Genomic DNA, 27,670 nt, shown 5'->3' with positions numbered 1-27,670 from the left:
TTCTTGAGACTCCCCCCGCTTTGGGTTGCAAACTCTGTGTATGTGTGCACATTACATTGAATGTTCCAATATTTACACAAGAATATGTTTACAGTCATCAATGAATGTTTTTTTTTTCCTCATGACCATTAGCTCAGAAGTGCACCAGTTAATATTGGCTATCATCTGCACTTTGATTGGCCAGCCACCAATCAAAACTGGATTGTTGTCTTATGAACACCAGTAGTCAATAGATTTTAGAAATGCAAGGCAACATATGTTCATGAACAGATCCTGACTTACAGAAGCAGCATAATGTAGATTCTAAAATAAAAAAGCATTAAAAAAGAAAATCCTTCATGTGTTATTTTGGCAAGATAGTATGCCTGCTCAAAAGTATATCAGATAAAAGAGCTGTCACCTCAGGTTGTATTCATAACAACTGACAGTGGAACCTTGTCCATGTCTGCTTAGAAGTCCTATTGAATTCAATGGAATGTGATCCCAGGATAGGATGGACGCTGAAATGCATGTGTTTCTTACATGTAAAGACTAATGTTCTTATTAAGGCTTCATTGAAAGTGCTCACAGTTTTTTGTGAAAATCCCTCCATCTTGACTGTAATGATTTCTCACACTTTACATAGCCATTTGCCTCTCAGTTTACACCATTTATTTTCCATTGTCTTTACTTTCCTTCAGTGACATCAGAATCACTTATCCAACATTCACTGTTATGCCATCACTCAGTTCACTTCACGATCTTGGCCTCAGTGTGATAACTCATGTTCCTAACTAAGGAAGGAGAAAAATGCAGCAGGATAAATGGGGGAAAAAAGTGCCTAGACATGTATTGCAAGGAGCCGCCTGGGTGCTGAATTCATAAAATTTGTATTTTTCAGGGAGTGGGGGTTTGAAAATAAAATAAAAAAATAAAAATAAAAAAATAAAAATAAAAATAAAAGCCTAGGGATAAATATCCCCCTTGTTCTGTGGCATAACTTACAAATGTGCCCAAACTTCATGCAACTCAGGTTCATGCCATATAACTGCTTACTCCCAAAACAATTTAATTTTGTATTAGTTGTAGGAGATATAAACTGAGTAACTTACTCCACAGGGTGTAACTTATCCAGCCTGCCATGGAATATGGAGCAAGTGGGCACCCCCTCTAGAGCGAAGTAGACTAGCAACAACTTCTTTCTGTGGTAAGTAACAACTTCCCATTTCATTGCCTTATTTTCACATTTCTCTAGCATTCTCTGTACTTTCCCCCTCCAGTTCATCATCAGTGTTCACACCCACTGATTGCAGTGGGATTTGCTTCCACTGAGGAGAGTTTAGAACACAGCAAGCTCACGCTTATCAATCTGTGAACAAAAATTTGGAACCTGAGAACTTATTCCTGATGCTAGAGATATGGTTCAGAGAAGAATATGTGGATTTCTTTGTCAGGCTGCATTAAATCTTGAGGTGGTGAAGCAGTAATTTAAGTGTTTCCTCAGTATCCAAATATCAATTTACAGCTGCAGAGGAAGTGGTATTTCTAAAGATATTTTGACTGTAGCACTAAATAATGAGTAGAACATTTGGACGGCCATTTTAATACATCTAATACATTCCAAAATGTCAAAATAATCCAAATGGAACCAAAAGTAGTTTCTTAAATAGTTGGCACAAGTTCGCCATTGCTTTATTTGATGGGCTTCTTCCAGAATTGTGAGATGGCATCATTAATTTTATTTATTTATTTAAAATATTTATTTAAAATATTTTTAGTCTGTCCCACATGGAAATTGTCCCAGGACAGCTTACAATACTAAGAACAATAACTAAACAACATATATAATAACAGACAAAAAACAAAATCCGACATATTACAGAGACCTCCTTCACTGGGTCATTTTGTTCAGAGGGTATCAATGAAAACTTTTCTCCAGTAGCTTGGAAAAGCATAGATGCTTTGCACTTTGCACTGGCACTCATGAATTTTGACAGAAACCAAGTTATTGCAAGCCCTGATGCCATCTCAGTAAGCATTTCTGTTTTATTAATCGCTGTCTTCTTTTCCAGGTTCCTATGCAGGTGCAGTCATTGCAATGCCACTGGCTGGGATTTTGGTGCAATATACTGGATGGTCGTCCGTGTTCTATGTGTATGGTATGATATTCTGTGTTCACCTTGTATCATAGCTTTATAATCATAGCTTTAGGACACGGTTAGAGATTATTGGAACTCATGAGAATGATTGTTCTGATAAATCCAGAAAGATGACCATGAAAATATGAAAGACACCACACAAGATAGAATATTGAACTTGAACTAGGGAAACCTGGATTAAAGTTCGTTATGGCACTATTTGGGTGATGCTGAGTCACTCCATCTCTCTGTCTTACTCACTTCACAGAGTTCTTATAAGGATAAATGAGGGGGAAGGAGGAACTTTAAATTCAGCCCAATGTTCCTTGGAGAAAGCTTGGGGTAAACATGTAGCTTGTATTGACTGATGCCATTCCATTCTTTGATCCAGCAAAGACTTCTGTTAGCATGACAAGAAGAGAGGCTATTGTTTTATTTTATTTATTTTAAACTTTTATATGCTGTCCATTATGCATAGCATCTCAGGACGGCTTACAATCATTAAAATCAAAATACAATAAAACAGTATAATAAATAAGATATAACCAGTAAAATAAATTAAACCAAAAGTGACTGTTAAAACATTAAGATACTAATTTTTAAAATAACAAATAAAAAGGTTTTAGTCTCCTTTTCTGCAGTTCTTGGTGCTACAACCAATGGGTTGACACTGACTGATACAAATAAATAAGTTTTTAAAATTCAATGTTGGAATGTTAATTAAGACTGATCAGATGAGGTGTTTACAGTGCCATTACTTTGCCTTATTTATGGAAGTTCCTAGGGCTTAGATGGTGTTGTCTTTTACACATGACCCTCACCTGTTTTCTTACAAGTTCTTTGATGTTTTCTCTTAATGCAGAAATGTTGTTGGCTGTAGCTTGATCTAGGATCCACTTGTTTGTTTTTTCTGTTGGTCCCCAGTATTCATAAAGCTCTCCTCCAGAACTATGTTTCACATGCATCATTTCCCCTCTATCAGCTTTCTTCATTGTCCATCTTTCACACCCATATATAGTGATTGGAAAGCACAACAGTTTGGATGATCTTGAACTTGGACTCCAGTAAAAGTTGTCACTTGCTCTTGCTCTTCTCTAGTTCCTTCATCGCTCCCCTTCCAAGTCTCAGTCCTCTTCATATTTCTTGGCTGCAGTCTCCAGTCTCTCTCTCTCATCTATCTATCTATCTATCTATCTATCTATCTATCTATCTATCTATAGAAAAAGTAGAAATGACATGATATGACATGACATCTATTCTAGGGTAGGCAATGGTGCCTATTTCTGAAGAATAATCATACTGCTGCCTAGTTGAATTCCTTTAACATTCCATCATGTTTTTTATTTATTAACTAAACTTATATCTGGCCTTTCTATTATCTATCAAACCGGACTTTCTATCTTCTATCAAAACTGGCACTCAAATTCATTTCAGCTTCCATGGCCCATGTCACAGAACATGCTACCCATCTCCTCTACCCTAGTAATTCAGATTGTGAATTAAGATCATGATTTCTTTCTACTTTATAATCCAATTCAGTCAGTAGTCAACTGGATTGCTTTAAGGAAAGCATATATTTTCACAGTGTGCCACCAACCTCATCTGTTATATGGCCCTGTCCTACTTTACAGAGCTCTTGGATGGATTATGATGATTTATTTATTAAAAAGCATACAGTTTTTCTTAATTCAAGATACCACATGCCATTTAAAGCTGAAATACATGTGGATAATAAAAAGATAGTATATAATTTCAGCAGCTAAAATCAATAGCATTTATAATACAACAGAAAGATCAAAATGTCTCCCCCAAAAGTTGCTTTGTTTTTGGAAAACAACATTCCATACTAGGTCTTTCATTGATGATCATACATGAGGTTGGGGATCATCTGAATCCTAAGGCAGTCTGGCTTTGGAGTGCTTTACAGGTCCAAACCAACAGGGCCATTTCTATAAGTCTGGTATTATACGCTCCTGGTTTGTCACCAAAACTAAGATGGCCGGTCGGCTTCTGCATCAGCTATAGCTTTGGATTTCTCTACAATGGTAACATTCCAGTTTGGCCCTTAGTAGCAAGCCTGGAGGTTACAAGAACATGGGCGATGGTTGTCAAACTTCATATAAAGTCCTATTCATTAAATTAGACCTAATGTCTCTTTAGCCACAGAGGTAAGATGGCTACTTACGTATTGCAATAAAGTGGACATGTATCCCCCCACCACAAAGAGAGAGAGAGAGAGAGAGAGAGAGAGAGAGGAACAGAAGGGACATGGAATTGCATGTGCTAATTTATATGCATGAATGATTACTATGATTTAAATAGCAAGGCAATATATCTCACCAAATTAGGGACCTGTGACCAGTGTGTTTTCTCAGTCTACCAAGCAAGGGCTAAGGGTTGATGGGCACCTTCAAGGTCCCTGCACTCCTTTCTTAGGTTTCTTAGGGATGATTGTCTTTAAAGCTGACTTGGACCTAGATGCCCTTCACATAGAAGATTCTTGGCTATCATCTGAAAGACCTTCAAATAAAGGATCTTCCACTGCAAAGTAGGATGCATGGCCATCTTATGCAGAGGCCATTCAAAATCATAATCAGATGTTGGCACCAGTTCCTTAATAGAAACATAGAGAGTGAGTCAGAAAGGGTCAGTCAGTCTGACCCCCTCCCAGCTCCAGCCTAATAGAGGACAAACATTGTCAGTATACAACTGGTCAAATATTTCAGTGTAATCTATGTGATAAAGTGTTTGAACCCTTTGAAAAAGCTCAAATGCATTCAAGATTCAATGTGTATTTCTCCTGTAACAATGAAACTGTCCTGAATTATGTGGAATGAGGGTCATTATCCGTGGATATGAAAGAGGAGTGCTGAAGGAACAGATGGCTGTGGGACCCTGGAATATGACTCAGTCTGCAGCCCCTTTGATCTTGTACAGCATGTTCAAAGTAGGAGGAGGAAAGCTCTGAGGGGATTTTGAGGGGAATAACATTCAGAATGGGTTTTAAGCAGCAGAGAAATAGGTCACACAAAGAAGTATTATAATTTCCAGAACAGCAGAATTGTTCAGACTGCTAAATTAGGCCTAAATGAGGACTGTGACTCAGGCACATTGCACTTTCCTCAGTGTAAAGCAGGGCAAGCTGAACTGAAGACCATGATCTAGCTCTTTACCCAGGCTTGATCATTACTGAAATAAATTTAATTACAGTGGGCAGCATGGAAAGGTCTCAGTGTGTGTGGAAAAGGACCTTTCAGGAATGTCCTTTTTATGTTTTCTGAGGAAAGTGTTTTTAATTCATAACGTCTGTGGTTCTACTTTTTTTCTGGCAGATTTCCTGTGCCTTTAACAGCTGCATGCAGGCAAAAATCCAACTGATAGAGAATTTCCTGCATGCAGATACAGTGATGCGGTGGTGCATCCTTGAATTTTCACATGTTCTGCAGCTGTTAGAAGCAGAAATGTCCTGCAAGAGGGGCATGAGGAAATCAGACTGAGTATGAAATTTCTCCTGAGGAGTACATAATTGGTACCATCCCTAAGTGGTGAAATTGGAGATGAGTCTAGGCTGGCAGGATCCATAAAGCAATGAAACTCAGCTCATTCCAGCTATTAATGGAACTAACACAACCACTAACTAAGGGTCCATTAAGGTATAAACTTCGCCTTTCCGTTTTATTCTTACAACAGCGACATGAGATAGGTTGAGAAAATCATCCCATGAGGTCCATGACTGAATGGAAGCTAGAACCCAGATCTAGGGCAGAAGTAGAGACGGTTGTGGCACAGTGGTCAGGGTGCTGGATGAATGTTAGGTTGTTGGAGCACCTGGTTCTAGTCCCATTTAACCAAGAAGCACATTTCATGGCATATGTCCCTCACTGACAGCTTAATCTAGTTTGTTTGTTAGGATAAAATGGAGAGGAGAAAGGCCATGTAAGTTGCTTTCGTTTCCTTGCCAGAAAAGCAAGACAGAATATCAACAGAATAAATAATTAACATTATGTTTCCTGAATATCAGAAAAAAAAAGGTGCAGGGGGTTTTGTACTAGACTTCTGTGTCTTGATTATTTTTAAAAATGAACTGCCAACAATATTTCTATTTCTTGGCAGAACTGGATGCTGCAGGGATAGATGCCTGCTTTCTGGGGACCAGGACTGCCAAGTCAATAGAAACAATGAAATCATGAATAAACAAAACTCAAAGCCAAGTTATTCCATCCAAGTAGATAAGAAAAGTCTATCAGTTCACTTCCTACTCCCAGGAAACCACACTGTAAACATGAGAGAAATGGAAGGAAGCAATAAATTTATGAAAAGACTCAGTGAAACACAATTCCTCCCTTAAAGCAGAATGGTAGAAAATGTCACAGGACCAGAAAGAGGACTATCACTCACCCAATCCATCCTCCTCAGTCAGTCTTCCATCCTCCACAATCCCTCCACCTGCTCAGTGGTTTAGAAACACAACTTGAAGGTGCTATATTGACAGGAGACAGGAGGCAAGCCTCATTGTCTCCTGCACGTCTGACACTGAGTAGTTAATGACACTAGTTCTGGAGTGAGTTCAGATATGTCAGCTTTAGAATGAAACCTGCCTCGGTTCAGGATGCAACAAAACTGGACTGAAACGGCTGATCCTAACTGGGCTTTGGACTTAATCCCAAACCTGTCCATATCCCAAACTGATCACAATATCCATCATGAAGGTCTCCGTTCCTCTTTTAAAGCTGGCAACCATCACATCTTGTGAAAGCAAATTCCAGGGTTTAAATATGCACCATGTAAAGAAATACTTCCTTTTGGCTGTCCTCACCCATCACTCAGTTTCATTGGATGACTCCAGTTTCATTAGTGTCGTTAGACATGAAGTTTCTGGTCTAGCACAACATTCTTTACACCATGTGTAATTTCATAAATGCTATCATGTCTTTATGTGGCATTTTTTCATACTAAAAACAAAAGCCTCAAATGTAACTTTTCTTTTAAGGACGTTCTAGTCCCTTTAACATTTTGGTTTCCCTTTTCTGTACATTTCCCAGCTCTAAAATATCTAAAATATCTAAAACATGCAGCTAATAGAAATGAGCATACTGTAATGAAAGAGCTCTACTAATACGGAATGATTAGTGTGGAATACAAGTTTAATTGATTAGTTAGTTAATGAAATAAGAATGCATGGAGATAACATGTTGGATAGGGGAGTAAGCATGCTTCATAGTTCTGTGTTAAGTTCTTTAAAAAGTATTGACTGAAAACCATTTTTCTCTATGAATCGTGCATCAGAGTTAATGACGGGGAAGGAAAATTTAGGATAGTCACACTGTGCTAATTAACACCGGTTCTTTTGCTTACCACCTACTGCACAGCACAGACTCGAGTGCCAACATGTTGCCTGGGTGTTGTCAGCGAAACAAGATGCTAAGTGCACCTGTGTCTACCTTGCTGTACAACCTTCCAATTAGCACAAAATCTGCAAATTAGAGCGAAAGGCCGTAATGCTGTCAGACACCATGCCGCGGCTTGGATGTGGGATGCGTTTTTTGTCCTTGGTATGGTGAAATTTCTTAGGCTTGCATCAATAATTCATTTATAGTACACGTGCGATTTAGATGGGGCCAAAACCAGAAGCGAGTTGGGCTGATTTTGACAGTTTGGGAGATGTCTGTATCAAGGTGGGGCTCTTCTGAAGGGGAGTGATTCTGAATCTGAACACTCCTGAAGATTTGGAATTTGGAGGGACACGAAGACATGCACAAGGTGTCTCCAGAAACAGATTCATTTTCCCCAAGACTTTCCATATAAGGCAAACATGAAGGTGGGGAAAGGAGTGACTGGCAGCTCTACTTTCAAATCAAAGTGAATGGTTTTACCAGAGTCTTCAGTCCCAGGATGAATTAATGTATCTCCAGACTTATCTAGTGCTGTTTTGTTGGTTCTCCCTCCTAGGAGCAGCAATGCTAAAGAGGTTTGGTGGCATCTGGGGGATCCTAAGGGAATTCCATTGGGCACTTGCTTGGAAAATTCTGGATGTTCTGCTAATATGAGCTCTGCATTCTTCATTTTCCATGATCTAGGGCCACCTGAGTAGAAAACAAAAATATTGAAACTGTTTTTCATTCAGCATCACTCCATAGCCCCTGCATGTATCTTTCTGAAAATTTGCACGCTTCTCGCCTAGGGTTGCCTCTGTGACACACAATCTTCATCTACTTTGCCCACAAAAACATTGAGGGTGGTGACGGGGGAATGAAATATGAACAGTTCCCTTCCATTCCAAAATGCTGCCTTTTTTCTGGTTTCTTAATTAGGGTCACTTCTGTGCCATATGTTATGTTCATAACATTTGTTCACAAGAATTATGGGGCTGAGGACATCCCTTTATGGACCCCCCCCCCCGCCACCGTCCACTGTAAAGGCTGCTTTTCACACACAGAAATCTGATTCTACACCTTTTCTGATTTGATCAATTCAGAAGGCGCTGCTATCCCTGAAAGTTCTGCTACCCCTGAAGTTTGCCAATAAATTTATTGATAATTAAAAGAGGATATAGTCACCAGAAATATGATGGACTTAGGCCTCCTATAAGGGACTGCTGTGCCTGCAGATTTCATCCATTTCTGACATACAGATAAAAAGGATGATTTCATTTGTTGATTTCTAATGATAGACAAGTGAAAGCATAAAGATTTGGATTTCCAAGTTTAGTCCAGCAGCCAAGCTGAAGCAGGTAGTTTCCCAATCTCTCAAAGCCATTACAGGGCTGTTTTCAAAACTGCTGAGCTGGGGTCTGAACTGAATCTTCTGGTCAGGGTATACCCCTAGTGTATAGCTGGGGAAAATGATGAAAAATATATAGCAATATATTGCTGTTTGTGCATTTCTGTCCAAGCTGCAATGACCTATTGCAGGGACTTTTCCCCACTCCTCATCTAAGGGTGTGCCATCTAACTCAGGGTCACTAGTAGTTTGTGTGTGTGTGGAGAATACAGTCCTTTTAAGAGTGAATCTGTAAGATAAGGCAACTTGTGGACTTCAGGTGTGGTTGTGCTGTAGTTCCTATCATCCCTGGTCACTGTCTATCCTGACGAGGGTTGATGGAAATTCTGGAAGGCCACCAGTTACTTACCCCTGATATAAGAGAAGAAACACAAAATGCTTTTGACTCCTGTCAAGCCCAGGTAGCATGACCAGTAGTCAAGGAGAAAGGGGAAAAGCTACCCAGCTCTAAACCCTGCTCTACAGAAGGGCGGTTTTTCCTTTCACCAGCCTGCCCCTCTTGGCTCCCAATAACCCCAAGTATAGATTTGAAAATTTAAGCTTACAGTATAGGATTCTCAGTGCTGCCTACGTATGTGCATGCTCCAAAAGGAAATTCAGATTTTAAAACACATTTCCACAAGTTGTGTTAAGGGCTTTCCTTCGAATAAGCTCCAAAATGCTGCAGAATTGCACCTGCTGTTCAGTCAGTACAGAGACCTGTGTCCGTGTATCTACTCCGAGTTGTGGTCTGAATTCATATGGGGCCATCCATGGTGCTATGCCTCTTTTCCAGGTTGTTATAGCCACCATGTTCTTTTCTCATAATATCCCTTCCTTAATGTTGCTGCACATAAAAGGCACAATGGGTGTATAGAGGATACAGTCCTTTTGAGAGGGACTCCACAAGGCAACCTGTGTCTCCTCAGGTGTTGCTGCATGGCATGTCCTACCACCCCTCACCATTTGCTAGGTCAACCAGGGCTCAGGAAGCCATACCTGCAAGGCCAAATAAGAAAAGCAACAAAAATAGCCAGATGACATAGAGGTGCATTTTGACTTCTTAAAGATCCCTTTAACATTGTTTAAATCCATCTTTCCTTTATATTCTACAGGAAGTTTTGGCATTTTCTGGTACATGTTTTGGCTTTTGGTGTCCTATGAAAGCCCTGCAAAGCATCCTACGATTTCAGATGAAGAACGCAGATATATAGAAGAGAGCATTGGAGAGAGCGCCAATTTGTTAGGAGCCATGGAAGTAAGGATTCAATGACTGCGTGTGCTTCTGTCCTGCCATCCAGGGAAATGAGATTATAGTATGGCCAGGGGCTGAGATGAAAATGAATGTTGGACCCACCTAACCCAGAAACAAGTCTATGCAACCCCTTAGGTCAATTTCATCTTGAAAGCTTTTTTTTTTCTTTCTTTTTCTTTTAAGCTTCTATGGGAGTCTCAGTGAACAATTGGAAGGTCAGTCCAACAATATCAGCTAAGAAAACCATGAACTCTGTCTCTTTTAAAATGCTGGTTGTGATTTTATGATCACAACTTGTACAAGTAAACTGGAAAAGACCGGGGTATTATTTGGAAGGTTGGGGTGCAGTTTGGGGAATTGTTTCAAAAAGCACCATAAGTATTTATATACCAGTTTGCATTTCCATTGCTAATCCAGAACGTTAGGTTGCAATTCAGTGCCCCCCTCTGCCCATGAGACTCTGAATTTAGGGGCTTACATGCACACCATGCCTGGATTGGCACCTTGCCCCCTGCATTCATCTAAACAGCTCCTGTCAGCCACTGCGCTGAAGTGACAAGGAGGCTGGAGCACAAACTGTCAGCCAGGGTCCTCCCCTCCTGGCTTCCTTGGCATGCCCCTTTTCCTCCCCGCCAAAGCCAGCTTATGACCACAAGGAAGCTCCTAGCCTGTCCTTTCTATGCCAGCAGAGTAGGAAGGGGTGGCAAAGAGCAGGGGCGGTGTTGGGGGATCATAGGATTGTTGGTTTGCAAGTTCTATCACCCCTCGCCATTTGCTGGGCCACCGTGTTATCTACCCCTGCTATAGGAAAAGCAACATAACACAGAGGTGCATTTGGGGCTTCTTCTTTATGGAACTTCTATCGTGGTTTAGTTTAAACTCATCTTTCCCTCGTGTTCAACAGGAAGCCTTGGCATTTTCTGCTACATGTGTGCAGCTGCAGCTAGAACGAAACAAGAACCCAAAGCCTGAGCTGGCATGCATAATAAAGAAAAGTGCACGAAAACCAATAAAACTGGGCTTTTTTTGTTTCAGAAATACAAGACTCCATGGAGAAAGTTTTTTACTTCTATGCCAGTCTATGCAATAATTGTTGCAAACTTCTGCAGAAGTTGGACTTTTTACCTGCTGCTTATTAGTCAGCCCGCTTACTTTGAAGAAGTGTTTGGATTTGAAATAAGCAAGGTATGTATGTTATTTTAAAGTGACTGGAACTCCTAAATGGTATGGCTTCATAGGAGAATTATTCCTGTATAAATAATTACAAATTATTCTGTCCCGACAGCACCAGGTGGCCGGTTCCAGCCAGACTTTTTATTTCTCCCAGTGTCCCTTATCAAATGTAGCTCTAGGGCTGGTGGTTGGACTCAGCTGCCCAGTGCGGCTCGCAGTGCAGCCAGGCGAGCCCACCAAGATTGCTAACAGAGAAGGAGGCCCACCAAAGGACACATTGCCCAAACCTGGAGCCAGCCCCGCTTGTGCGTGCTCCTCCACCAAAGGACTTCTGCTGAAATCCAGCCGATGGCAGCTCACCCTGGTGTGCCTTGCGAGGGCTATGCTGAATATGGCGAGTGGGCAGTGGACACGCACAGCCAGCTGGCACAATGGCACCGTCAGAAGGAGGCATCATCATGCACTAGGATTTACGCCAAGGTTCCTTCCTGATGAAATCCTCCCATTAACTGACCTTCAGGTGCTCGGACATCGTGTCTGAAGCAGCTTAATGAGAGCTTATCAAAAGTAGTTCTGATCTAGCAAGGTTAGGAGTGACCAAATCTTAGTTCGAATTTATATTTGGCCCTAGATGCCCCAGGTGGGGCCAGCCAAGGATGTCTTGCGGCGTAAGGGGAAGGGCAAGATGGTGCCTCTTCCCATTTTGTGTGCAGAAGCTGACCAGGTTGCCAGTTGAGTTTATTCCAACACCAGCGCTGGGGAGGCATCTTAAACTGTCCCCAGTGGCAGCAGGCTGGCTTAGGAGACACAGGGCAGGCCACGTGGCGCACACAGCTCTGTCTTCCAGCGCCTCTCCTCCTGCTGCATTGACCACCTGAGACTGCGTAATGCAGGGCCAGCTCTGGCGGAAAGGGGCTATGATGGGCTGCTTGTTCACAATCTAAATGATGTTTAAAGATGGAAATAAGATTCCGTTATTATGAGTTGATGGCAAATTCATTCCTTGGAGTTAAGGCACCAAATTTCCCACCTTTGCACACTGTTGACCTTCTTTAGTCAAACATAAGTGCATTGCCATCTATGTACGTTTCCTTGTGCTTCCAGGGAGCCACTAATTGTTCATCTGCTGTTCCTTCTCCCCACATCCCCCGACACACACACTAAATGCTCAATCAATACCTCTGATTAGAACGCCATTTCCTCTTGCAACCTTAGGTGGGAATGCTATCTGCAGTGCCACATTTAGTGATGACTATTATTGTGCCTATTGGGGGCCAAATTGCAGACTTTCTAAGGAGCAGGCAAATTCTTTCAACCACTACTGTCAGGAAGATAATGAACTGTGGAGGTAAGTCATTCCTTTTTATTAAAGGCCTTTGTATATGTTTAGTGTGAAGCACCAGAGAACAACAGGTTCTCACACTCCAACAGGCACCTAACATGGGTTTTGTTTACAGCTACTATGATGAAGATGTTGCCCTAGACCTGTTTATGTACTTGCCCAGCTGTCAGTCCTACATGGCAGAGCACACCTACTCACACACTTCAAACCAGTGCCATTGGGTGGAGTGGGGAGACTGCACAAATTGGATGGATGTGTATATGGCAGAAGGCTTGTGTGCCAGTCTTACTGCTTTGTGGAACATGTTCTTCTGTTCCTGATATCATGCCAGGGGGGTTGATGGGTTGATGGTAGTGCCTGAACAAGCTTTCAACTAATTTATCCTCCAGACAAACATTCTGCGCTCTGCATCTTTGATTCATATTTCGAAAGGACACATCCAGTGCCATCACTGCTCTTTAATTTGTTGGAGGTCTTCGCTTTTTGTTCACTGCCTAAAGAAGAGTAACAAAGAGTTTAAACATCTGCTTTGCTGTGCATCATGAGCAGAACATAGCACTGTGGTCCCAGAAGGACATCCGGACACTTCTGAGGCATCACATTGGACACCATCCCCACTCACAATGCAAGCTTCTTATTTTAGACATTAAATTCCTACACAGTCTGAGTCCAATGAGACTAGGGACTGCTCCTTCTAGCTCAACCTTTCTTCTTACTCAGACAATCAACTGCATCAACTATAACAAAAAAACCCTATTATTTTTTTCATGTGGCACAAGAATCCACTTTGGGTTAGTTTACCTATGAGGCTGTTGCATCAGGCTAGGCACCCATAGGCGCCAGTTTTGCATGGCGCCAGTGGGCATCCCATTTGCCATTGCATGCCATGTTGTGCCAGCCCAGGTGGCAGGAGCTGTTTAAGGGTTGGACAACCCTCAAATAGGCCTAATGTAAGCTTTAGGTTATTTGAGGGTTGTCTGATCTTCAAATTGGGGTTTGTACACTATAGCAACTCAGGTGACTTCAAGCACCCAGTAAATTGTAACTAACCCAACAGGTAAATTGAACCATGTTGGGTTGTTGTGTTTATACAAACTATTATAATTATAGTATACTATATATACTACTATAAATATTTTGTATCAATATGGGGTTGGATCTGGCATATGCCTTGCATGAGAATAAGAGCTCTGCTAACAGGAGGTCATCCGCCCAATATCTGAGATTCCCCCCCCCCACCCCGCCTTTACCATGGCACAGTATTCACCATTCAGCAGTGTCTTCTGACTGTGTGTACATCTTCAGGACGATGAAGGCGCTTCCATGGGAAGCCCACTTATACCAGCACAATTCATCCAGCTTAAATCAGGATCCAACCCATGAGCTTTTATTTTATACAGTTTAGTTGGTTTTCTTTTTCATTCATTGACTGTGTACTCTGGCCTAATACATTTTTGATATGAATTCCAATTAAATCAATATAAATAAAATATGGTGGGATTCATAACTCTCTAGGATGTATAGTAGCAGTTACTGGAACCTTTGTCAAATGCTATTCCATATTAATAGAATACTTGAATATATACTGACTGTAGGTTTATATTTTTCTTCATTGCCTTTGTTAATGATATGAATGCTCTGATTTAAAAGCTATCCTGTGCTCATGCTTTTAAAAGACAGTCGTGCAGAAGGAATAATACCAATACTTTTTAAAAAAAACTTCTCCAAGGTTTTGGAATGGAAGCAACTCTTCTCCTGGTGGTTGGATATTCTCATAGCAGAGGCGTGGCCATTTCCTTCTTAGTGCTTGCTGTAGGATTCAGTGGATTTGCTATATCTGGTAAGTTAACATTTTGGTTCAGTGGAGGGTATCCAATAAAGTTCTCACACTGATGGAACTGCACATCCTCAAAATATGACCCAGAGGATTCCAGAACCTCCAAGGGAAATTTTGGGGTGGGGTTGCAGGGAGAAGAAGAGAAATTACTTTTATGTGGATGGACTTCCATGCATGTACTACTGAATTTGTACCAGAATCTGTGTCATTCCAATGAAAATTGGTTTTAGATTAATGTCATAATTGCAAAATTTTCTGTGAATGCAATACTAATATCAAATAATAAATTAAATGGGACAAAAACCTGAAATGATACATCCCTTTCTCTGATGACCAGTTCATAAGCCTCCCTTTATCCTACAGGATTCAATGTTAACCACTTAGATATTGCTCCAAGATATGCCAGTATCTTAATGGGCATTTCAAATGGTGTTGGCACACTGTCTGGAATGGTATGTCCTATAATAGTCGGAGCAATGACAAAGAACAAGGTAAGTTTTGGTGCTTTTTTTTCCAAAATACTTCCAAAATACTAAGTCTGCTTTAAAAATAGGAAAGAATGAACAATCTCAAACTCAGATTTGACATCTTCATGCCAAAAGTTCCTGGAATAGTCTTCCTCAATATGATGCTTCCAGATACTTATTATTATGTGCTATTGTATTTCATTGCATTTTATCGTGTTGTAAGCTGCCCCGAGGTTTCGGCAAGGGGCGGCATAGAAATGTTATAATAATAATAATAATAATAATAATAATAATAATAATACTTTGGACTACAGCTCCCATCATTCCTGACCATTTGTGGACTGAAGGGATTTGTAGACCAACATGCTTAGACAACATCAGGTTGGAGAAGGCTGCTCTTGATTACAAACATTTCCTTCAGAAATTTCCACTAGTAGAAACAACATTTTTAAGATAGTATTTGTCCTATAGAGGAAGATTTCAGGAGAGGTTAAAGTAGGAGCCTATGCTTTACATGTAAAAGCCCCTAATAATCAATTGTTGATATTCCCAGTGAAAAGGATCTCAGGGGCAAAAGATGTGTTGCTGTTGTTGTTTATATCCCACCTATTCCCAGTGATTGGGTCCCTAGACAGCTAGAGCATACACTTTAAGTATATAAGTAATGACCGTGTATTTTTAAATGTTTTATTCTAGAATACACATCCAGCTCAGTTATTAAAATACACCCTGCACTACACACTAATGTACCCATCCAGACTTAGTCCCTTTTCCTACTCTGCAGTAAAAACAAAAAGACATAGCTGCTGGAAACAGATTTGAAGTGTTTTGGCCCTCAAGTATTAAGACCTAGAAAGACATCTGCCTGAGATCCAGGAGAAACGCTGACTTGGATCTCATTCAGTATAAGATACTTTTCATGTGTGTATAAGTTGCAAGCAGAGTGGAAGACTTTAGGTCTGTTCCTTGGGATGTTGTTCGCTACTGCAGCAATTGAAGCCAAGCCATACAATCTATGCTGGTCTGCCGTAAGTGCTGTTAAGAGAGGTTTATGTTTGGAGGAGTTGTATCTCCACATGAAGCTGTTGTGATACTGTGGTTTTCTTCCTCGTAGACACGTGAAGAGTGGCAGTATGTCTTCCTTATTGCTGCTTTGGTCCATTATGGTGGAGTCATATTCTATGCCATTTTTGCTTCGGGAGAGAAACAACCGTGGGCAGACCCGGAACAGACAAGTGAAGAAAAATGTGGCTTCATTCATGAAGACGAACTTGCTGAAGAAACAGGGGACATTACTCAGAATTATGTAAATTATGGTACTACTAAATCATACGGTGCTACAACCCAGGTCAATGGTGGCTGGCCAAATGGCTGGGAGAAGAAAGAAGAATTTGTACAAGAAGAAGCACAAAACTCATACAGCTATAAGGACAGAGAAGATTATTCATAACACGCCTATATGGGATATATTTTGTAGTGTTCGTGTTTTATTCATTGTGGTTGTTTGCACCCACACAAAAATGTGATATAAACATGTAAACACATATCAGACAAGAAGGTCTTACTGTAAAATGAAAAAAAAATCAAGTGCAATCTGTATGAGTTTGTGACATCTCATCACTTCCATTTGGGTGTCTCCATTCTATAGAGTTTTAAGGGTCAAAACTATATAGGAAACTAGGAACTTGCAGTATACATGAGCAGAATGCTCATGACTAAGGATTAAAGCACAACCAACCAAGTTGGGACATCAGCTATTTTGTTTAGAAAGCCAAAACTACTTGATTGTGTAAAAAAGCACTTACATATTTGTTACACTGTATTGAAAGCAAAAAATGGATTGAGTAGAGTTATCCACATGTTTACTTGGTACAATGTAAGAAGTGTCCAGTTGATCAAAGGCAAGAAGTACATGGAGAATAAGGCTTCTGTTTTAAGTGACCATAAAGCCCAAATCCAATCCCCATTCCAGAAAGCTGAATCAGGACTTTACAGAACAATCTAAGACATGATGCATATTTGTTGTATTTATATGCTGCATACTACTCTGTGATAAGGAAATTGTTTGTTTTCATGGATTGTTTAGACACAAATATTTTATTTCTATTATTTGCAGATGCATGCACTTTCTGTATGTGTCATGTTCTGCCTTACATGTACCAACCAGTATGAAGCACATTTAATCTGAACTTTTAAAAAAGGAGTATTGGGAATATTCATTGTCTGTAGTAAATTACTGGCCATAAGACTCATTAGAAAGATAGCATCACCCAAACAAATCCAAAGAAAAATGTACCACAGACACTAGCCCTAGAACCAACTGGATGTATTTCTTTTGAAGCCTGTTTTGAAGTCAATGCAAGAAAGGGAAAAGAAATTAGCTATTTGTTTAATCCTGGATAGTTTTTCATATTTTCAGATGCTGTGCCACAATTATATAAATAAAGTCATAGTTTATTGAAGAAGCTGTATAATTATAGAAAATAGTGCTATTTTAAAGATTTCTAAATTTTAAAAAAATGTATTTGTCTTTCAAAGAAATAGAATTATAATGGACAGTGAATATAAGCAACAGTCTTCATGATGAGCCCATATAACTGGGGTGGGTTTAGAAAGAGTGTATTTTCCACTGCACAAGTGCAATTCAGGTCCATCGAGGTTCGGAACCATTGCCATTAGGTTTAGTGGACTGTGAGCCGCAGCTCTTTGCTTGGAGGGAGAGTCCCCATGCCTGCAAAGGACCTCGTGTGTGCACACTCAAGTTCTGTATGTGCATGCTTCCGTTTGCTACAGTGAACATTAATTTAGAGCACACCCCTCTTTTTGTACGTGTGTGGACCTGCCATGCCCATCGAAGTGGATAGGGAAGGCTGAGAAAGTGAGGACTCCAGGAACATGGAGCTCTCCATCAAGGCCTGATGTTTTGTTTTGTTTTTAAGCATTGTTAAACAAGAATTGTAATGTTAGTGTACCAAGCAATAAGTGCCATGTACTGTTAAGTGCATGCTCTTTTAATATTTGTTAAGCTTGTTATAGATCCTTGAGACAGTTGGAATTGCACATTCCAAACAGCAAAATAGAAAAGATGAATCAACACTGAACTTCATGTAATACCAGACCACTTAATGCTCTATCAAGTGTCCATCTCCCCAGCTCCAATGGAACAACTATCATTGTATGTTTAAAAGCCATTCTGGATTTTTTGATCTGCTCCTTGTATTGTGCTAGTATCTTAAGGCCCTGCTACTGCAATATACAACTTGAGGATTGTTTTTTCTTCTTTTCTTATTATACAGCTGTAAAATTAAGTAAATCATACTTCAGTCTGGAGGGGAAAAAAGATCAATGATATATTTTGCTTTGTGCCTCAAAGTGATGTAAAATGTGGCCATAGCTTTTGCTGTGAAAAGATGTGGACTGTGTCACTTTTGTTGCTGCAAAAAAGTGTTAATAAATGCTCTATTTATCCTTTTATACATAAAAAGAGCATTTCTGTGATTTCTGCTGGTGTGACTCATATGAACTATTTCTTTGCATTAATTATTAACTACACGCAACAGCCAGGATGTGTCAGAGATTGCCTAAGATCTCTGTGGACCAGCAACTTTCTGGCCAAATGAACACACAGTTTCAGAGTAACCAAACGCAAGACTTAAAGAAGTAAGAAGCCCAGAGCAGTCAAGCCTAACCTGCTGCTTGAAACCTCTAGGCTGACAGGAAGAAAACCCAGGCAGTTTATTGAACCATGCAGATCTCCAGTGGACAGTCTTAGCTTTACTTACTTACTTATTTATTTATTTATTTATTTATTTATTTAAAACATTTCTATGCCGCCCCCATCGCAACAAAGCCTCGGGGCGGCTCACAAAATGTTCCAGCCTGCCTTAACAGCCATGTCATAAGGGAAATATGACAATGTGTGTCACAACCTGTGTCTTATACAGGTGCCACAGATCATCATAAGTATTCAGCCTAGAGGTCGGGCTGCTCTTTGCAACTAGGACTTACAGAAGTGTAAATACAGGCAGTGGCCTCACTTCAGTTAATGCCTGAACTCTGAAGGCAGCATTGAGGCTGCCTGTAATGTCAGTTGCAGCTCCTCTTTGCCATGGAGGAGTGCCCAATGATTTTTGCTTTCACACATGTATCAACCATACCTGGACTAAGATTAGTGATCCAAAAAGCCAGTGCCCTTCAGATATCTTAGACTACCACTTCCATCATTCTGTCAGTGACCATGCTACCTTGGCATAATAGGGGCCGTAGCCCAACAGTCTGATGACAGCCATTCCGTTAGGCCTCGATGTACCATTTTGCCTCTTTCAGCAACTGTTTTCAGCTGTTGTTCGTCTCACAGAAAGAACCAATGTCCAAGGCAGTATCTATATATTTTCAGACCTTTCCCTAAAACTAGCAAGGGAAGGGAAGTCTGCAAGTCTATTTCCCCAGTGATTTTGGACGGTTCCCTGGGTGACTTGGCCTCTGCAGGTGACTCCATCTGAGGGCACAAAGTCTGGTGCATCAGTTCTCACCAGCACCTACCAGCTGCCACCACTGAAAGTAAAGCAAACCCAGTCTCAGTCCCCAAGTAGTCCAAGTCCCTTGGGAACAACAGGCCAAGGACCCTCCCGGGGTCCTTTGTCAGTCTTTTCAACACACCTGTGTCCTTAGGGGAGCGCAGCTAGATGAGGGTTGCACTCAGCATGCTGCACACAGCCTGGGTGTTGAAACAGCACAGCATGACCCCAGAACAGCGTGTGCCTCTGGTAAGCCCTTTTCACTCAAAAAGCTCCCAGCCTGGGTTTTGGAGCGGCGAGAAAAGATCGATTAGGGATTCAAAAGAAAAGGATGGGAGGAGGGGAAGTGGTCAGATTCTGATCACACACCAGTGCTGTTGCACACGCACATCAAAGGCAAATCACTTTCAGTGCAAAATTGAGAATAGGTTCAAAACAACAGATTGGGGACAATGGACACAAAAGGAGAAAATACAGCTTAGCTAGTGCAGCCATGAGTTAAGCTGGCAACTCCAAGATCCATCATGACCATGGACCTGTGCTAGTTTGTACCTCATTTAACTGAGGGAAATGGCATTTGCTACTGGAGCAAGCTTGGGCAAATGCTCCTGGGCTTGCCTCAAGCTTCCTTACCTGCTCCTGACAACCAGAATGGAAGAGAGAGACCACACACACACACACACACACACACATTCTTAGAAGATCATATTCCTCTTGTCCTTCTCAGTTTCCATGGATGGAGACTCAGAAGAATCTCTTATTTTTGTCTGTTGCCTGTCCAGTAATGTCTTATCTCTAGCTCTGAGATGGAGACTGGGAGATTCTTATTACCCAGACACCTGGACAGTTGAACAGACTGAATAGATAGACTGCATGCCAGCAAGAGGTCTACAGATGACTTCAGCCAGGTCACCCACTTTGGAAAAAGGAATTTTCTGTCTCCTGCTACTGGGTAAGGTGGGATCAGTATGGTCACACTGAGGGGATTATTCCAGGCTATTTTATATTATATTATATTATATTATTCCAGGCCAACCACAGCCCTGCTTGAGGTACACTTTCTGCAATGAGTTGGGGAGACAGGGGAGGAACCTGAATGTTGCTATTTTTCCTCATTGCCAAACTCTTGGAGATATGTATTGCAACAATAACAGTAAGTTCTGAAGGGAGCAGCATCTTATGAAACGCACAAACTCTTTCAAACACACATCTTCAAAGCCTTGAATAACAATCGCAAAAAAATATCTGTACATCAAAATGAGATTCTCTTTCAGTGGAAAATAAAGAATAGGAAGAAATGTTGGGTGTTGAAGAAATGTCACAGACCAAAGCTGCTATAGCTGAAAGATGAAATCAGCATTCCAAACTGCTGCTGCACGGAGATAAAGAAGTGGGAGTTGGGATCAATTTGAAAAATCATATATCCAGATAAACAGAGGTATTTTCTGTTTAGTAACAGCTATGTAGAGCCATTTTGTTTATTTCATGTAAGGATATAAAGATAACATTACATATTAGAATGGTGCCAACATCTATTTCATTACAGCTGACTATGAGGTTCTGTCCAATGTATTTCATTATTTATTTTGGCTATAATTACACTTTGTCTATGAACCAATGTGGTGTCTGCACTCCATCACTGACTACTCACTTTTTGTTTGTTTATCTCCTTCTTTCTCTACCCCAGAACTGCTGAACTGAGTGCTGCATCCAACTTAAAGAAAATTCATTGAAATTACTGGGATTTTAAGTTAGATTACCATTGCACATAACCCTGATAGTTCTACCTGCACCGGTATGGAAAACTTGGACAAGGGCCTGCTCACTGAGGAGATGTACTGAAAATCATAACATAGTGCTGCACTGCACAGCCTCAGCTTTTTCTGGTACCATCCCTCAGGTAATGGTGCACTTGCAGACCCAGATGCTGTCTGCTGAGCTGTGAAGACTTCAGCAAGTCTGCATGGATCAGACTTATTTGAGGAAGGCTTAGGCTTCCGAAGAGGACTGTGGCCTTCATGGACTGGCCGCAAAGACTGCAGCTTTCACCCTTTCTGCAGCTTCTACACGATGAGTACAGGCCTTATGCATGACAGAGAAACTATATGCTACAAGGGAATGGGCCCTTCAGCACCATTTACTTTTTATCCTTAACTTTCCCTTCTTAGCTTTATCTGTCTCACAGTGTGCCAGCTTTGGGTCCTGCCACAAAGAATGTAAAAATACAATCATGTCTATTTTTTTATTTAAGCTTTCATAGACCATCCCTCTACTGGCATCTTGGGATGGTTTACAGCAAACAACAAGTAAAATAGGAATTAAAATGGAACAACATGAGGTAATACAATAATATAAACCCATTAAAACCAATTAAACATTAAAATAATTGGAAAATAAAAAGGGTTTCACCTGGCACCTAAAAGAAAGAAGTGTTGGCACCAATTGAATCTCTCTGGGGGAGCATATTCCATAATCAGGCGCCACCACAGAGAAGGCCCTCCTCTGGGTAACTAACCTCCTACTCTCTTTCAAGGATGGCTCCCAAAGAAGGACATCCACCTCAGATCTCAAGGGGTGGGAGGGTGTATAGGGAGGTAGGTGCTCCTTTAGGTATCTATAAATACAGGTGTTTGTATCTACATCCATTTGTTTCTGTTTGTATCCCCCAGGCCAGATCTTCCAAGGGTCTCAGGAATGATCCTAACAATGTAAGAAAAGCCATGCTGAGTCAGGCCAAAGGTCTAACTCCTCTAACATTCTGATCTCCACAGCAGCCAAACAGATGTCCATGGGAAGCTCACAAGTGGTGTTGTCTGCTGCTTGTTCTGTCCAAGAACCATTATTCAGAGCCATGTTGCCTCCAGTCCTGGATGTAGCATGTAGTTTTCATGCTCTGTAGCCACTGATTCCCTTCTCCTCCATAAAGTTATATGTATATGGAATATCCTTACAGCACTCCAGACTCCTCTCTTCACACTCTGGGGCAAAACACTTGGAAGGCCAAAAATGGCCACCCCAAGTCTTTTGCAGGGCAGGAGGTCCTTTCCTTCTCCACTGGATGCCGGCAGTCCTCCAAGATCAGTGAGCTACAGCCATATGCATTGGATTGCACTGGTAATAGAATGGACTCTGACAGGGCTGTTTCCAATCCAAACATGTACTGTGGGTTTTTATTTATGAGCTGAACCCACACAGCCATCAGGCTACTGCTCTAATGCTACTATGCTTGCACAGAAGGTCTCAGCTTAATATTTGAGAAGCACATATCTTCTCCCTTTTCCAGAGAAGCATCCTCTGCATAAAGCTCAGCTTTTAAAAATTACAGACTCATCCTGTTTACAACTTCAAGCCTCATTGGTAAGCTTCAAATATGACCTTGTACTGAATCAATACCTCAACATGTCCAGTTGAGTAATCATTTTCAGAGATTGATCACATCCCACAGAGATGGAAATTAAAATGTAAAAAGAAGAGTTACTTCTTTTTGATCGATGCTTGTAACAAGGCAATGTGAGGTGTGTTTTTTCAGCATTCAATATTCTGCTGTTTAGAGAAGGGAAAATTTGAAGTCAAATATAATGGCTTAAAATGCGTTTCTTTGTCTAGGTAGTGAGTTTGCTCATACAAACGTTAACCAAAGCTTTCTTCAGTCAATCAGATTCTGTGGCTTCCACCTAATTTAATTATGCTGTTCTTTATTTAGAGTGAAACACTCTGAGCTTTGTATGAATCATTTACTCAATGAAGAGATGGAAGATGATGCTCTTGAAGATCTACATCATAATCACCATCATCTTAAAAGGACATAAATTGAGTAACTTTGATAGTACAAGATAAGCATAAAAATATTCACACTGATACTCAAATCTAGTGCTCAGCACCAAAGCTTTGGTGCAATAAGGCCCTCATACAAGGCTGGTGGACTGCACTGCTGTGCTTTGATTTAAATGAAGTCCTGATTATTTGGCAACCATTGAACAGTGCAGAGCTTGGCATGCTGGATGTCCCGGTCCAATCCATGGCCTCTCCAGATAGGGCTGGAAAGTTCCCTGCTTAAAGCCCCACAGAGCATTGGCTAGCCAGTGTAGACCAGGGCTGGGCAACCTTTGGAGTTTCTCAGCACATTCACAATTCAGCATTCTTGGCGCTGCCACAAAGTGAGTACACTGCAGGTGAAAGCACTGCTCTCCAGCGACCTGCCATCTTCATTTCCTAAGAATGTCTCCACACTGCAGGGATGTCCCAGAGGCATTAACTAAAAGAGAAAGTGAGAAAGTGGGAACTGCGTGGGTAATGTGCTGGGCTAAAAATCTAATAAATAAATAAAGCCACAAGCCGTTGTATTGCTTTTGATTCCACTCATGTATTGCTTATTAAATCAACAACTAAACAGAGAAGAGTGTGGGGCACTTTGCAGAGCATCCAGAAAGTTGCCTAGGGGTTTACTAGTGCCTACAGGAAATATTACCTAGCTGAACCAACGGTCTCTCTCAGTATAATGCAGCTTCCTGTTTGGGAGATTCCAAGAGCACTCTTTGGTGTGTTTGCCCAAGGTATGCATTTAGTTGTGTTTTGACTTGCCTCATATGAGCCACTGGGATTTTATGTCAGTGCAGCTGCTCTCCTAGAAGACTGTGGTGGAGTCATTTTGTCATGTACAGCCATTAACTTAGTCTGGGATTGTCAGCAAAGTGCAAGAAGATGCAGATGGATGAATTATTGATTTACACTTGGGGCACTGAATGGAATGCATTTGCAGCTCATCTGAAGAACAATAGGCCAACACTCGCTCCTTTACACACACAACTCTCCAAAATAAAGGTGCCACAAGACTTTGCTTTTTTTCGGCAATAGGCTAATGCAGTGTCACTTCTAGAAATCATGTTGTAGCTGCTGCTGCTGCTGCTGCTGCTAGCTTGCCATTGAATGGTCCTTAAACATTTCTCACTTACCCCCCACCCCACACACAATGTTTGTGAGAAACGGAGCTCTTAAAGAACAGCACAGCATTCATCACCATTTATTTATAATTGAGCTTCCAGGGCTTTCAAATTCTCTTTTCCTCCTTCTGATACAGAACAAATGCGACACTGATGAGAGACAAAGAGAAAGAGAAAGGGAAGGCAGGCAGGCAGGCAGGCCTCTTAAGAAGGACCTCAGATTGTTGTAAATGTACTTTTTAGTTTTGCAATAATGTGGATGGAGACTTCTTGTGGCAATGCATAACATAAGTCGTATCATTTGTTTAGTTCAGTACAGTAGTGCATTAATTGTAAATATAATGCATTCAAGCTATTTTGCTTCTTGCTCTGTGGACAGGGAATATCACATTTCCTGGCATACAGTAGCACATCTGCAATACTAAGAATGGTCTTTGAGGCTGGACTATTGTTAGCTGCTCCTTTGGGAAGCTGGTGTGTGCCTTTTCTTTCATCCTGTTGCTTGAGAAAACAAAGAGCAACCTTTAGAGATCTCACATTAAAATAAGCTATCTTTCCACCTCTGCTTGAGGTCTAAATTTCATCAGCAATCCTGCACTGGGATTTGAGCAACAGATAATAATGATGTAATGCCCTCCACACCTTATGTGAATCTCTATACAGTGTTAGTTCCATTATAGGGAATGGCCCTTCTGTGAATTATAAAATAGTACAAGAGTACAGTTCTAGGCATGTTTAAACCAAAAAGTCCTTCAATTTCCAGCATGCCCCAGCCAATATGAGCATGCTGGGAACTGTACGATTCTTTTCCATATAAATAAGCATACAATTGCACCTCAAGAAAATTGTGAGAAATCAAAAATACAGATATTGCTATCATAATTTAATTTGGTGCTTTTTTCCTTACAGTTTGAATGCTACTTATACATTGGTTGGATCTGGATTTAAGCCAGATCAAATGTACTGGTGCAACAGTTTGTCCAGCCCCACTGAGAGTTAGGCGTATGGCAGAATGGGGGAATTGTCCAAAACCATCTAATGGGACCTTCCACAAATGGTACCCTTTCTTCCAAGGAAGGCAAATCCTGGATCGCAGGAGGATCCATAGGATTGGATCCAGTCTTAATCATATTTAGAATTATATTGTCACATTTTTGCATATTCAACTGTGACATGAAGTTCCCATTTTCAAGGAAATCAAGAACTTCTATGAAATGTGGCTCATTATAGGTCACATGTTAAAATAACTCTTTATTAGAACAAAACCAGGATCTTAAACCTCTAGCCATATAATCAAGACCCAGTTAATGTGATGTTATTGTTTTTAGAGCAGCAAAAGAGGCCAGAAAAAAGCCTTTGCATTCTAAAAATATGACAGTTTTAAGTAACAAAATAATAATATAAATAAAAAGACTATTAAGATAACAACAACACTTTTCATTTTAGAACAGTGAAAGAGCAGGATATACAGGGCAGAATGCAGTGGAGTGTTTTCACTCCTGAGGTTTCTCTTGCACCCACTAATTCTATTATGCAAGCAGCCCTCCTGCTTGTGCAGAGGGAATTTAGCATTTCCAGGGCAACCCAAAATGAACAAACTCCTTTTTTCCAGTAGGTTGGTGGACCCAGTAGAAGGGAGCTCTGTTGACATGTCTCCTTCCAAAAACAAGTATTTTCCCTTATTTCAGGGCTTCAGCAGAGAAACACTAAATCTTCCTTATATAAGAAAGGGCACCTAATTGGTGGGACCCACCATTTGTGAAAGGAATTCAGCAGGGCGGAACACAGAGCTGTAAGCACCCATTGGAGTCTGCTCAGAAACACACACACACACACACACACACACACACACACACACACGCTAGCTACTATCCATATGTGCAAATATATATGTGCAAATATAATGGACATATGTAGCAGCTAGCTCTTTCCCTCTACTGAACAAAATAAAAAAGCCCCTTTCAGGCTTATGCACCCCTGAGAAGATTGACGAGGCAAGAGTTGCTATTTTAGACTTGGTTGGTGCCCCTCCCCAGCCTTGTAAATAGAACTGCATAATTATTAGCATCTGTTTCCTAGTGTAACTGTGTCCAGAGCCACACACAGAATGCGATCAGCACTGCAGGTGGACAAGTGATGGCCAGATTCCCTTTCTGATTTTATGATTAACGGATCGGTGTCCTACCCCTTACTTGAAAGTCCCAGATGTGTATCAGTTCCCATTTCCAGCACATTAGGGGAAGGGGGAACATGAAATATATGATACTAAATGGGTCAGGCAATCCTTCCTTAATAAGGCCAGCATGTGTCTTCTGATAGATGCAGACAGTGTTGCTATTTCCATGAGCCCACAAATGTGGCTAATTGAGACCTTATGTAACAATTGACACCCATTTAGCCTATGAACTGAAGCTAGTGTAAACTTGTGGGTTTGTTAAAGTGGCAGCAGGCAGCCATCGGTACTGAAACTAAGAAGCAAAACATATGCTTTAAAAGTGGAAGTCAGTGTTCTTCCAAAATTGGGACATTACATTTCTCTATGAATTACTTTAACATGGTTGTATTATCCTGTCCCCAGACCCCTGCCATTTGGATAATGCCATTCTATTTTTCAAGACATGATGATTTACACAGCATTTTCAGTGTGTGTTGCTCAGCAATTACTGTATCCAGATATATTTGTTTAAAAATCCTGATTCAATGCTGTGTCCTGTGCATCTATATATGGATAAATTCAAATTGCATTGAAATGTGCTTTAAAAACATTGACTGGCTTTAGCTTGCCACCTAAACCATCGGTTTGTACCCAGAGAATTTCCCTGGTGCAATTGGGCTTTCCTATCTCTGTCACGATCTCTTACGCATTGCAAAGCCACAAGAGCTTAGCAGATCCCTAAAAATGCATGCACAAACATGACTGATGTGATGTGAGGATCTGCAAGGGTGGAGACAGCTGGTGGAAATCAGGTCCCTACCCTTTCTCATGCAGGCAAGGGGATGGCTGGATGTAAGTTATTATCACTATACAATTGGCCTTTGTGGAATTATTGTGCTTGGTTAACAACATCCATGCCTTCCTTCAGGCTCCTTGTCAAAGGGATACCTGAGAGACAGTAAGGTACAGAAGCCTTCATTAGTTTTGGTTTTAAAGCTCCAGGGTCAAGCCGCCCGGTTCTCCTGTTCTTTTGATTTGAAGCATCCCACCATCTGGCAACTTGGTTAACTTGCTGACAGGCTTGTTCTTGCAAGAAAGTGACAATTTG

General features: G+C 40.9%; 1 protein-coding gene across 1 annotated transcript in view; it reads left to right on the top strand.

Annotated features, from left to right (window-relative positions):
• Positions 1 to 16,400, top strand: part of SLC17A6 (solute carrier family 17 member 6) — a 55,836-nt gene extending 39,436 nt beyond the window's left edge. Inside the window, exons 5-12 of the mRNA XM_044425859.1 lie at positions 1,099 to 1,186; positions 2,052 to 2,138; positions 9,992 to 10,134; positions 11,167 to 11,316; positions 12,520 to 12,652; positions 14,376 to 14,486; positions 14,847 to 14,974; positions 16,065 to 16,400. Of these exons, the coding sequence (XP_044281794.1) occupies positions 1,099 to 1,186; positions 2,052 to 2,138; positions 9,992 to 10,134; positions 11,167 to 11,316; positions 12,520 to 12,652; positions 14,376 to 14,486; positions 14,847 to 14,974; positions 16,065 to 16,400 (1,176 nt within the window). The remainder of the gene's footprint in view (positions 1 to 1,098; positions 1,187 to 2,051; positions 2,139 to 9,991; positions 10,135 to 11,166; positions 11,317 to 12,519; positions 12,653 to 14,375; positions 14,487 to 14,846; positions 14,975 to 16,064) is intronic.
• Positions 16,401 to 27,670: the final 11,270 nt, after the last annotated feature.

The sequence above is a fragment of the Varanus komodoensis genome, unplaced genomic scaffold (assembly GCF_004798865.1).
Source record: "Varanus komodoensis strain SLA01 unplaced genomic scaffold, ASM479886v1 scaffold16, whole genome shotgun sequence".
Classification (NCBI taxonomy): Eukaryota; Metazoa; Chordata; class Lepidosauria; order Squamata; family Varanidae; genus Varanus; species Varanus komodoensis.
Note: the sequence above shows the minus strand (reverse complement) of the source record. Positions and strands in the feature narration are given on the sequence as shown.